A 13,657-nucleotide genomic window follows, 5' to 3' on the forward strand; every position below is an offset into this window, starting at 1 on the left:
CTCAGCTACGATGTCTTGGTGTTTCTTTTTTCATCCCTTTCTTTCGTTCTCTTTCTCGTTCTCTCTTTCTATCCAGCTTTCTCAATAACTCTTTTCAAAATTTCATGTAAGCTAACTATATCATAGGACTGCTATCAGGGCCGGCTCTAGCAATTGCGGGGCACTGTGCGAAACTGATTGCGCGGGGACCAGTCTGTCTTTGAAAATGCATTCGTCTTAAATAAAAGCTGACAATGCCGGTTTTTTTTTTAATCCAGCGTAGGAATGGCATCGCAAAATGAAAAGTTTGTGTGTTTTTCAGGAGATTTTCATGAGTTTTCATATTTTAATAATTTCAGATTTTTATGACTTTTTCGTATATTTTGCTATTTCAGGAGATTTCCAGGTGGTCATGGAAAATAAGTAGGCAGTGTTATTATATATATATATATATTTATATATAAGTTTTAAGTTATAATGCTTTTGCACGTGGCCTCTGAAAGTGCGGGCCCACTGCGGCCGTATAGATTGCGGTAGACTAAGGCCAGCCCTGACTGCCCTGACTGCTATCTTATCACGTTCTAACAAGAATTCCAATATAACCCTATCCATAGACTTCCGGTAGAAATAATGAGGATTGGACCTCGGAACAATCACAATTTACTATAAATGTATGTAAGTAGTTCACTTTATTCTATAGGCCCTATTATTATACAACATACGGAAAAATGACGCCTATAGCGATCTGCGTTGCTTATAGCAAGGAACTTTAGCTTAAAGTAAAAGATTTACCAATATTTACTAGTAATTTCTAGAAGTTCTAAATAAAAACTTCATTGTGACGTCAGGAATGACTGAGAAGCACGTGGCTGCACATTGACGATAAAATAGAAAACGACAATATATTTGGGGTTCTTTAGCGCATTCGTTTGGCTATATGTTTTCTTTTAGTAGTCCAGGCAATTAAGGATTATTTCATAGATATGAGATATGGCAAGGGCATCAGTTATGGTTAGAACGAGGTCACCCAAATAGCAGCTCCCCCCTCCCATTTCCACGTAGCTGATGTGTTCAAAAGAATAGTTCAGTGCCGGCTTTTTTCTTCAGGGTCAACTCCCGAAGCCTTTCCCCCTGTTGAGTATATCCGCAAGGCAGCAAAAGTTTAAGTTTTCCTTCTCCTAGGTGGGTAGCCAGTCAACGCTGACCCGCTCTTCCTGTCCGAAACTTGTTAAGGCGCCAGTTACTCACCTTTGCCCCCTTCCGCAAGTGATAACAGCTTTGCCGTACCCAATATTTGAACCACTAAGTACATTTGACTGATTATTGTAAGTCAGAGATAAATCTGCATTTGTTGTGGCCGCCGCAAAGCACTATTTCTGATATTGAAAGCCAACAAAATGCATATTCTGAGGTATCTACAGTGCATTTTCCTGCTATTAAAAAGTTTTATTTCAAAAACCTAATGTGCTATTCTTACTGACTTAGACCCTCCCGCGCCGTTTGGCGCATTTGCTGTCAAGCTGTTTCCATAAAATTGTAGATTCCCTGCCATTACTAGCAATGGGGTCTGGGGAGCGCTAGCGCGGGGCGAAGCCCTGCCGCCAAGCACTATTTCTGGTATTGAAAGCCAACAAAATGCATATTCTGAGGTATCTACAGTGCATTTTCCTGCTATTAAAAAAGTTTATTTCAAAAACCTAATGTGCTATTCTTACTGACTTAGACCCTACCGAGCCGTTCGGAGCATTTGACGTCAAGCTGTTTCCATAAAAATCTGTCACTGGTAATGTCTAAAGCCTCTTCCCACCTGCCATGAGGACCTCAATGAATGAGTGGCGTCAAGTTGTACTAGGATATCATTGCAACTCTTCTTATGCGTAATCCATTTAGTCGGAGAACATGTCCCGCAAACCTCATGCGTCGCTCTCTCACAATCTTACTAAAGGGTCGACTCCCAGTTCGGCATAGGATTTCCTTGATTTAAACCCGATCTCTCGGACTTCTAAAATCTGTCTTAGCCATCTTTGTTGAGCCACTGTACATTTAGTATTATTCAATTTCGGCAGATGACTATTCACTGCAGTTTATTAAGGGAGCCCTGCCACTGATAAAAATGTGTAACCACTCTTTAATGCGCTCTTGGAATTAAGTGACTGTAGTTAGCTTTAGATTTTATATTCAAAAGAGAAGTTTTATCGTCAAAATGCTCTGTAGGGGGATCTTAAACTCAAAACCATCTGGAGGGGTTTTAAACTTTAAACAAACGCCATCTGTAGAAGAGGGGTTTAAACTCAAAACCCCCGATTGGATTGGCTACGCTCAAATAATTTTAGTGTGTAATTTGCTTTTTTTTTTATATTGAAGAGGTATTTTTAGCATTAAACCCCTCTGAATGGGGGTTTAAACTCAAAACCCCTTTTGGCAACGCTCATAGCATTTTGAGTGCGTAATTTGCTTTTTTTCTTACACTGAAGATGTATTTTTTAGTCTCAAATTCCCCTGGCGGGGGGTTTAAACTCAAAACCCCTTTGGCTGCGTTCATAGATTTTAGTGTGAGTAATTTGCTTTTATTTATATTGAAGAGGTACTTTTCAGCTTCAAACTCCACTGGACGGGAGTTTAATCTCAAAACCCCTTTGACTACACACAAAACATTTTGAGTGTATAATTTGCTTTGTTTTTATTATTAAAGAGGTATTTTTTACCTTCAAACCCCGCTGAAGTGGGGTTTAAACTAAAAACTAAGTCAAAACCCATTTAGCTACGCTCATAACATTTTGAGTGCGTAATTAACTTTCTTTTATATTGAAGAGGGGGTTTATCGTAAATTTTGGAGGGGGGGGTTAAAATCAAAATCTCCCTTAACTGTGCTCTTGGAATTAGGAAATTTTCGTTTGCATTTTTGTTTTGTCTTGTTTTATAGAAGAGGGGGGGGGGGGTTAACTGCAAAAACCCCAAGTAGGGGGTTTAAAACTCAAAATCCCTAGTAGGGGGTTTTAAACTCAAAACCCCTGGTAGGGGTTTTTAAACTCGAACCCCCCTGGTAGGGGGTTTTAAACTCAAAACCCCCTGGTAAGGGGTTTTAAACTCAAAACCCCATTGGTTGTGCTGGGACAATTGATGGTTTAGTTTTAAAATCTCACCTAAAATAAACAAAATCAAAGAAAAAATCAATCACTAAATTCCGATCCCCCCCCCCCCCAAGGGGGGGGGATTTCATTTCGGGGGGGGTTGAACCCCCAAAACCCCCTCTGGCTACGCCCATGATTTATATTTATATTTATATTTATATTTATATTTATAAATAAAGAAGTAATAAAGATATAAGTAGTTTCTTAAAATTCGCCGTGTGACATCTTTGATAACAACTGTATGTGTGTGTGTGTGTGTTTGTTTGTATGTGTTTGAGTGTAACTATAGGCTGAATATATTCTGTCGAGTGGTGTACTCGTCAAGGCCGTCTCAATCACAGAGGTCACTGTCAAGGTTGTAAGATAAGTGTAAACAGGAAGTTACTTAATACTTTGATTCTTGTAGCTTCCAGTGAGTCTTCATGTTGTATTCTTATTAAAATTTATTGTATAATTATATAATCTTATTTATTATTTAATTTAATTAATAATTTATAATCTATTAAAAGAAGAAGGGCAACGTGAGAGAATGACGGGCCTGCCTTTGAAAGAGGTTTTTGACTAAGGCAGAAGACAGAGAGGAATGGAGAAACACGGTCGACTAATCTTGCATGGTGTGCCAACGGTCCAACAGACTAAATGATAGGTAAAGGTAACGGTAAAGATTTTTAGATTTCGTTTTTTTACAATAGTTAGCAGGTCATCATGGGTTCCAATCGCTGCAGCAACCCTGGGGGGTCTCTTGGTTCCTGATGCGGTCTTTGAATGTGATACCTATGTTAAGTCCTATAATGGAGTTTTTTTTTTTTTTTTATCTTTATTGTGGAACCCCTTGCTTGCGCCCTGTTTTAAATAATATCAGAACAGTTTACTGTCTGTAACATGTAACAATTGAATGAATAGTTAAATCAAAATGTTACATACACTGTGATGGAGGAGATGTGGTGGCTGATTCGTGAAGCGCTTGTCTTACGAACCGGAGGTCCCGGGTTCGAATCCTGGTGAAGACCAAGACCAGACATTCGTTGGGGAAAGGTCAAGGCGGTTGGATTTTGTGCTGGCCACATGACACCCTCGTTGACCGTTAACAGAAACAGATGACCTTTACATCATCTACCCCATAGATCACAAGGTCTGAAACTTTACTTTGACACACAGTGACGGGAAGACTCCTTGCAATAATGAAGCATTACAAGAAATAAATAGAATGAAAAGTTATAGACCAACGCCAGCGTCATAATGGAATTAATTTTTTTAAAATTATATATAGTCATTTAGTATGTCTATCTATTGTGTGTCTCTTTTGACTTGTTTAAATACAAAAAAAAAAAACGAGTTGAAACAGGTATTGGTTATTTAAATACAATGATACTTGTTGTGGGGTGGGGTGGCTGAGCGGTTCAATGCTTGGCTTGGCCCATAAGTTTACTCAACTCTAATGGGTGCCTGAATTGAGTTAGGGAAGCGGTAGGTCGTTGTGCTGGCCACATGACACCCTGCCCGTGAAACGTTTACCGAAGAAACAGATGATCGTCTGCCCTATAGACCGCATGGGCCAGTGTCTTCACAATACATTATAAATATTTCTATTCCCAATGTTTGTGTTCAATCTTTTAGTTATTTTTTTTTTATCGTCAGTAATTAACATTACACCCTCAATGACCAGTATGGTAAAATAACAAGGCTACAAAGACAGTTTGTGTGGAAACACAAACTCAAAATCGGTCCCCGAAGTGGTCCGACCCAGGCAGGTAAAAAGGCAGGTTTAAATATTTTCAGAAAGAACATCTGAATGAAATTCTATAAAAGACTAATGACAAAGAAGCATGGAGAAAGAGGGTTGACAGCTCTTGTGTGGTGCCCCAGTGGTCAGCAGATAAAAGAATAGGTGAAAGTGAATGGGAAGTTAGATGTGAACCTGGCCTAACTGATGTCTTATAATGAATATCTGATTGATCTCTTATTCAAATTTTCAAGAAAAAAACATTAAAAAAAATCTTTTAGTAAGTGTTCTTTAATTTCCGTTAATTACAGGCTGCAGTTCACACGATAATATGAAAAACTACTTATTAATTGTTATTTTAGAATATGTCCAACTTATATGCATACTAAATAGTTTTTTCTCTTAAACTGTTTTTGTTTAGTAAATTTAGTAGTTAGTATGACAGAACTTATATAACTAAGCAATACAAATGTAAAAAAAAAATAATTTTTTGACAAAAATCTAAAACCATTTGCATAAATGTGTTAAAAATATGGTATATAGTTGTCTCTACTGCTACAGAACCTCCCATGTTTGTTACTATTAATAGTGAATAGTTGAAAAACATGTGTATTTTTATGAAAAAAAAACTGCTTGCATAAATGATTTTTAAAAATTACATTAGAAAAAAGTAGCCGTTGCATCAGAACTTTGAAAGGCCTAAAATATTATAATGTCCGAGTTTCACTATCTTTTCTAGTTTACGATATCTAAACAGGACGGACGGATGGACGGACGGACAGACATTCCAAACAAAACAAATAGCGTTATATCAACCGAGGGGACAACTGACCTCACAGATACATTCAAGGCAATGGCATTCCTAGGAACATTCTCGTTGCCTTTCAGAGGGCGGTGCTGCTGCAGACCTGCCACATCCCCAGAAAATTCCTCGGTGGAAACGGATAAAAGGACTACAATGAACTTTGTTTTTATTTAGCGAAAGTCGACCCTGGCAGTGCCACAGAATGAACAATCGTTCGTTTTTAACATAATAATAATAATAATAATAATAATAATAATAATACTGGGGAGAAGAGAACATTCTTCTTAAACAGAAAAACTGAAACTACCTTAAGAGCAAATAAAATGTAACAAAAATTAATGTACAAAAAGCAATCTTTTATATGACAATATGGATGTGTACTCATGAATAACAATAATGAAATAAAAAACAAATATATGTCACAACTGAAATAGTAATAAGTAGGGTACAATATATAAAAAAATGAAACACATAACAGTTAAAGAAAAAAGAAATATATCTTGTTTTAGTTTCACTGCGGTCTTTAACTTTAAACGTTATTTCCGTTTCTATTATCGTTTTATTTATACTTTAAAACAAAAACATGTTGCTTTTTAAATACCGTTTCCTTTTTTTTTTTATTTTTGTTTTGTTTCGCTACACCACATGCCTGTAATTTAAATTAAAGAGCAAACGACCTCTTCTCCAGCTTCTTAATGACCTTAAATCATCCTCCACACTAGCACTACATCTAAACATTGCGATGTTCTGGCTGTTTGGTGGGGAACACACATAAAAGTGTTGAACAGAAACTCGTCAAGGGAGAGACTCGCCGGGGAAGAAGAAGCACCTAAAAAATCGATTGGCTGTCAACCAGTAACGACACGCGGAAAACTAATCGCTGGGCGTGGCCTAAACGACCCCGTCTCGGGTCGAACAGCTGACGGGGCGTCCCATCAGTGGGGTGTAAGAGAAAAAAAAAAGCCTCTTTCTTGTCACCGCCCCTTTCGTGTGAGTGACAGCCTGATTTGATGAGGTCAACTTAAGGCCAGGCGACAGAGAATTTGTTGGACGCGGCTGCTGGCCTCCCCCCCGGGGTCCTGTTTTTATTCTTCTGTCATAGTCCAGGAGGGACACTGACTCCACCATTCTCGCACCACGAGGTGGGTAGGGTGCAGGGAGGAGGCTACGGTTTACCTATCCACGGTTTGTCACTGGCTTCTGGCATCCTCCCCCGTCCACCCACCCCCCTTCTGTTGACGACGACACCGCCATGAGTAATTCCTGATCTCAAACTAGTCCGTGTGACTGTTAGAGACAGGACTCCGCCACACCGACGCACATCAGTCTTTATTGTCTCTGCAAGTCATAAACCCGAGGCAGTGGGTTCATTCGCATTGATCTTGTCTACCTTATCGTAAAGGGACAATGTGTCCGCGATAGTTCAAGTATTACTGATACTCTCCTGACTTTGTGCCCAAGTTACAATGTAATTCAGGCTGAGCACTTCAGATAAGTTTTCAATCATAAAATTGTGGAAATTTGTCGCTTTCTTTGAACAAGTCAGTACCAACTTGAGTTAGCCGAAATGTGTTGCACCATTAGCTTATGATTTCCGAGGAGTTTAGACGGAGATAGTTTTATTTATCCAAGTTTTGGAGGCGGACATTTCTTACTTTGAATGGGAAATTACGAAATGTGTTTAGTCTGTGTGCTTTTTCCAAAACTATTTTGACCTCACGGACCTAAGTGGACGAAAAAAAATTTATTTATTTTTTTTTAAAAAAGGTGTTCCCGATTGCCTGGAATTATTTTGTTACCAAAGTGGAAGACGCCGTGGGTTGCGCCATGAACAGGCCTACAGGGACTTCCAGTAAGTAGATTGCCTACATGTACATAAAGTTTGCGCTTGTTTTTAGTGATGTTGTAAAACTTGTTGGCGGCGACTTGACCTTGGGTGTGAATTTCCGTTTCCGCCGTCAGACTCCGAAGATAAAACTCTCTAATCCCAAATGCCTTAGAAACATGACGTCAACAAATGACGCGAGCATAGGACACATTTTATTTTTTTAATCACTGGACAAATATTCGTTTAATTAACTTAAGTGTCACCGGAGCGTGTCCTAGGTTGATACTACTAGCAAAGATAAATGTACAAACTAACACAATAACTTTAATTTGCGAGAAAATCTCAAATTTGGTAAATATTTTGTATATTTGACCTTCTTCACTAGTAGCATGACTATAGTTCATCTAATGGAATTGCTTTATAAATGTGTAGATTATAATATTATATTAGATTAGAATCACTTTGCTCAATCAGCTTAGTAATTGTAATTGTTTTTTTTTTTGAATGCCCAATGTGACTTATCTATAAGAGTATTATAAATTGTCTGATAAAGTATGTAGCCTACATACTAAGTAGACCTACATTGAACTTGTCAATAGTCTGTTAAGAAGGGAGCGTAAAGGCGATATAAGATACGGCGATTAAAACAGTGAATGATACTTTTAAAAAAATAGACTTTACAGTTAGTTACTAGCTGGTCTCGGTGTTTAAGTGAAAGTGTTTAATTAAAGAGGAAAATAATGAGGTGGGCGGCAGACATTTTTGGTTAGAAATTTTCTATACAATTTGAATAAAAATACGTTTAAGTATCATTATTATTATTATTATTACTTTTGTATGTCTCGAAGTAACTATGTAAATGTCCAACCTAGTAGACTACACAGCCAAGGTAACTACTACGATTTTATTTTAAGTTGGCAATAAAACAAAAAGAAAAAACTGCTTAGTTGGTAATTCCTTTTATTTTTGAGTAACAAAGTGACTTTCAAAATGTAAGGTTAAAGTATTTAAATTAGAGCCTCAAGTTGAAGAAGAAATATTCAACTGGACAAGTCGATGCAGTGTATCTCTGACAACAGATTTGTATTCTGCGACCATAAATACACCCTGAGTCTTGCTCCTCTGATACTCTCCTCGGGATATAGTGTACATTTTACTTTATAGGAGACTAAATTTAAATCACAAAATATTTCATTACCAGAATCTAAGAATAATGAATGGACGGGCTAATAATAACAGGAGACTCTATCCAAGACAAAAGATCTAGAGGAATGGAGAAAGTCGGTCGACAGATCATGTGTGGTGCCCCAACGCTCAACAATAGTTATTTCTTGTAGGATGTTTATTTCGGCTCCGAATGCAAAGCTCTAGTTTCTGTATCATGACGTCTGAGATTAATCTCGTCCAAAAGTTCGCAGTTTTTGTTTGTTGTTTTGTTTGATAAGTAATAATGAAAAAAAAACTTGAAAATTAAGAACCACTTAATTGATTTAACAACAAACGAAAAATTTCTAATAATTACTAACTTTAAATTAAAAACAAGTAATATAGAAAAATACTTTTTAAACATTATATATTCAAATAAATTTAGCTAACTGAACATTCATATTTTATTTGTCATTAAAAAACTCCACGACACTCGCGTTTTGAGTTCTACGCTCTATCCACTTGGCTTCCACAGTTCATTATTTGACATCTCCATCCTTTCCGAAAGTGTAAACTACGAGTAGACTTTGTAACGTGTGTCCTTGAACGTTCCCGTTTATTACTTTAGTCTATTACTTTCAAACACTTTCAGTACTAAGTTACTACAAATTCGCGATATTCAAACAAGAGACAACTAAAAAACAAAAGTTTTTATTATAGAGAAATACTAGACACAAGTTTTCTATAACCATTTATCTCTAGTTTATATTCAGTCTATGTTCTAGACTCTGAATATTTTGATTTAAACTCGACAACTATTACTATAATTAATTATATTTTCCTGCTTTTTTTTCTTCTTCTTATAAAACACAGACGTTACTTTAAAAAATAGAACAAGAAGATTGAGTTAAATTCATCAATTAATTCCCATAAAATTGACTATTAACACAAATTTTAAAAAAAGTGATAATAACTATAAAAAGCAAATGAAGCTTGTTTTTTTTAAGTTTCCACAAACAAATGTATTTGTAATTGAGATCTAGATGTACATACAATTAGTTATTGATAGTATTTACAAATTTATGGGTTTAAAAAAACTAAATTCTTTTCGAATAACCTTAAACGCTTTACACATATATCGGGCACGACATGGCCTAAACTGCACCGATGTTCCAAATATCAAATATCAAAATCTTTACACATATTTCAAGCCCACAATTGTGAATAGTGAAAAGACTGGAGATCTTCACGAAAAACTAAACAATGTCAAGGACACTAAATTGAACTTTACTGTTGCCAAATAATAAAAAAGAATTGAGCAAAAAAAATATAATTTTAACAATATCTAATTTCGTGTCTGTTAATCTTCTCATTGTATCTCCTTCATTACCGCAAGCTAGTTACATATTTGTTTGTAACCAAGTTGTAACTCATTTAGGACTGTCCATGCCACAATTATTACAAAAACTACTGTTTACTTTAACGGAATAGTTTTTAAAAGTTGATTCCGTAGTTCTAAAAGCGGTCTCGTTTGGAAAAGCCCTCTATCGGTTTCGTACATACTGTCTTTCCATCTGTCTGTCTCTCACATTTTGATTGCCAAAATGAAATAAACTATTGAATGTCCGATTTCACTATATCACTTGTTTCGTGTTCAGAAAAGAAGTAAATCTAAAACCTTCTGAAAACAAACTATTCTGTTTTTAATTTGAAGTAAACAGTGTTTTATTCTTTTTATTTTGTAATCAAATAGCCATACACACATTTTAAAACATTAATTAAAAGTCTATATAATTTAACAACTTGAACTAGAATTTTAGCACATATAATGGAAACATTGTCTGTAACAGACAATTATGACCACTACGCCTTCAGAGATCTTAATCTCCTTGTTCCTATTGTTGTGTATAAAACTACCGAACAAACAAAAAGTTTTGTTTTTCTGAGACATTATAGATCCAAGCAACATTTTACTATTTGATAAACATGTGAAGTCAAAGAATGTTACATACAAGTTCAACTTCTGGTCTTCCAAAAGTCTGATGTTTTGTTTTTAATTACCAGATATGCTCGATATGCTCATTCTATCACCAGATATATAGCTAACGTATTTCTACAAACGATTTAATATGAGGCTTATGTCTATCAGCAGCTTCCCCTCTTTAGTAATACATTTTCAACACACATTACAAACACACGTGTAAGGTGATGAGTGTGTACAGACACTCCACTTCTAGTGCACAATTGTAAAACAAAGTTCCTCACGGATAATAAATCTCTAAAACACAAATGCTGCACGTAGAAGCTTATTAATAATAGACTACACTAACTTTTAGTATTATACCATTTTATAGTTTCAATAGTTCACAAATTCTGGTGTTGAACCTATTTGTCTTGTAGAAGTTTGGGTTCTGACGCACAAGCGCGCACGCACGCACGCACGCACACACACACACACACACTTACTTACTTACTTACTTGGCTGCAGACGTCTGCTGAATCTCTGATAGCCTAAATAGTAAAAAAAAAATGAAACTTGTAACATCTCAGTACTTTATCAAAATGTTTTCTCCATTTCTAGAGTTTCGTAAATCCGAAATAAAAATAGTGGTCCAGATTTGGTGTCACGCCAGTTATAGCTAGATTAAAATTTATTCTCAGTGCAAAGAAGACACATCTTAATTGAATCCAAGACAATCTTGTATTGGGTGTTCTTGGTCAATTCATTTTGTTTCTATTGTAAGATTTATATAGTTCTTGCGATAACTATGTGAACAAGTTTTTATTGGGTTATATAATAAACAACTTAACACTATTACCGGAGTATTTATACATTGTAAACAAGATACAGGCCAGATTTCTTTGCAACAATTGCTTCAATACGAAATATTTTCAACATGGGTCTGGTTTAGAAAAATTAATGTAGACATTGAATCTAACGTTTAAGTAATAAAAAACAAACGAAACCTTTGGAGCTTCATAAACCATCTTGTGTAGTCCGATATTGACTAACTTAATATCTTCAGTAAGAATACAAAATAAAATTTGAAAGACTAAAAGATATAAATGTAGTTAATAATGGACTCTTGGAAGATAGATAGATAGATAGATAGATAGATAGATAGATAGATAGATAGATAGATAGATAGATAGATAGATAGATAGATAGATAGATAGATAAACTAGATAGATTGATTGATTAATTGATAGCTAAATCAGATCAGATCAGATATAAGATAAAGTCTTTTTTCTGGTGATATTATCAATTACAAACACATAGATTTATGATAAATAAATATTTATTGTTTAACGTCCAGTATCTGTCCCCGCCTCTTTCTGCACTGTCTCCCCAGCACCCTCTTGTCCACGTTCGCCCCTTAACTATTTACTCAATCAATTTGCTGTGAATCAATCGAGGCCTATATAAATCAAGATAATTTTTTTTATTTCTTCCCTCTATGAATCGATCACGTGATCTATGAGCCCCATGTGTGTGTGTGTGTGTGTGTGTGTGTGTGTGTGTGTGTTCTTCTTGCAATTGTAAGCCACGTCTCTCAAGAGACATTTTTATACCTAGCCTTAAATCACCGTGTCGTATAATTGAAGATAATCGCTTTTGACTTAACTGCGTTTTAGTGATTTTGAGACTATCTACTCATAAGTCTACTTATGAAGGTTGCTCCGCTTCACTTTATTTTGTTTACTAATTGGTAAAACTATAACAATAATTTACGTTGCATAGTGAGTATGCCGTCGTGATAATAAGGCTTCTAAGAAATATTTTAACAAAACCAATAATTTACGAAACAGGTATTTACACTTATGAATAAATTCAATGTACAATACAAACTAAAAGACGAGCTCAAATCACAATGGAATCAGTATTCTATAAAGTCTAAGACAGACTTAGGTGGTAGTTCTCAATCGCTGGGATCAATAAAGTGGATTCCAAACTAATCTCAGATAGACTCGAAACACTGTAAAAGTCAAGAAAGGATTTTAAAAGACACCCCTGCCCGCTGACATTTGGTGGTCTATATTAGGTTTTATCGGCATGGGGTCTGTAGTAATGAAACATTGGCCGAGTTTTGTGGGACACTAATAAAACAGTCCGTATTTCTTTTCTTTAACAGTGTTAGAACTAAATCTACCAAAAAATACTGGAATGAAATTTAATTACAAATGTGTTTGTGATATAGATCTGTATATTAATAGTTGTATATATGTACCACAACTTGTATCTCTTTTTTTTGTTCTAATTTGACAAAAACAAATATTTAAAATTGTTTTTTTTTTCAGTGATTTATTCGCATACCACAAAACTATATATGTTTGTTTTACACATTTCGGTTCGTTCTAAGGGAGTTAAAGTTTACTAGTCGACCGGCGGCGTAGTATACGCCGCTATTTTGCAGGGCCGGCCGTAGGTGACCGCAGTGGGCTCCGCACTTATGCGACCGCAGTGGGCCCCGCACTTTCATAGGACCCGCGCTAATTCTAGGTGTATAAATTATTAAATTAAACCATTGTATAACTTATAACAGATTTCCCGCGGCCTCCTGTCGATTTACCAGGAGCTCCTGGAAATCTCCTGAAATTGCAAAATATACGAAAAAGTCCTGAAAATATCCGGAAATAATTAAAATCTTTAGAAAACTCATCTTCTGAAATAAATAGACCAAAATTGTCATTTTGGGGTGTCATCCAATAAGGAAAATGCCAATCCTACGTGCGACAAAATTTTGGAATCTGGTGAAAGAAGCTTCTCGCGTCTCAAACTAATGAAGAATTACTTTAGTTTAACAATTATCGTAGATAGATTGAAACATTTGTTAATTCTTGCTATTGAGCGTGATCTATGTAAGAAATAACATTTTCGTGATATACTTTATGACTTCGCTACACGCATGACTCGTAAAGTTCGTGGGATAACTCTATCCGCAGAAATAAAAGAGTGATCTTTCCTTTACTTCTTCTTCTCGTCCAAACTCTTGAGTGACGAAGATATATATATATATATATATATATATATATATATATATATA

At 35.7% G+C, this 13,657-nt stretch overlaps 1 protein-coding gene across 1 annotated transcript in view; it reads left to right on the forward strand.

Annotated features, from left to right (window-relative positions):
- Positions 1 to 6,800: 6,800 nt before the first annotated feature.
- Positions 6,801 to 13,657, forward strand: part of LOC106056447 (nuclear receptor subfamily 2 group E member 1-like) — a 73,734-nt gene continuing 66,877 nt past the window's right edge. The window contains exon 1 of the mRNA XM_013213193.2: positions 6,801 to 7,490. Within this exon, the coding sequence (XP_013068647.2) occupies positions 7,466 to 7,490 (25 nt within the window). The 5' untranslated portion in view covers positions 6,801 to 7,465. The remainder of the gene's footprint in view (positions 7,491 to 13,657) is intronic.

Source organism: Biomphalaria glabrata, chromosome 6 (genome assembly GCF_947242115.1).
Source record: "Biomphalaria glabrata chromosome 6, xgBioGlab47.1, whole genome shotgun sequence".
NCBI lineage: Eukaryota > Metazoa > Mollusca > Gastropoda > Planorbidae > Biomphalaria > Biomphalaria glabrata.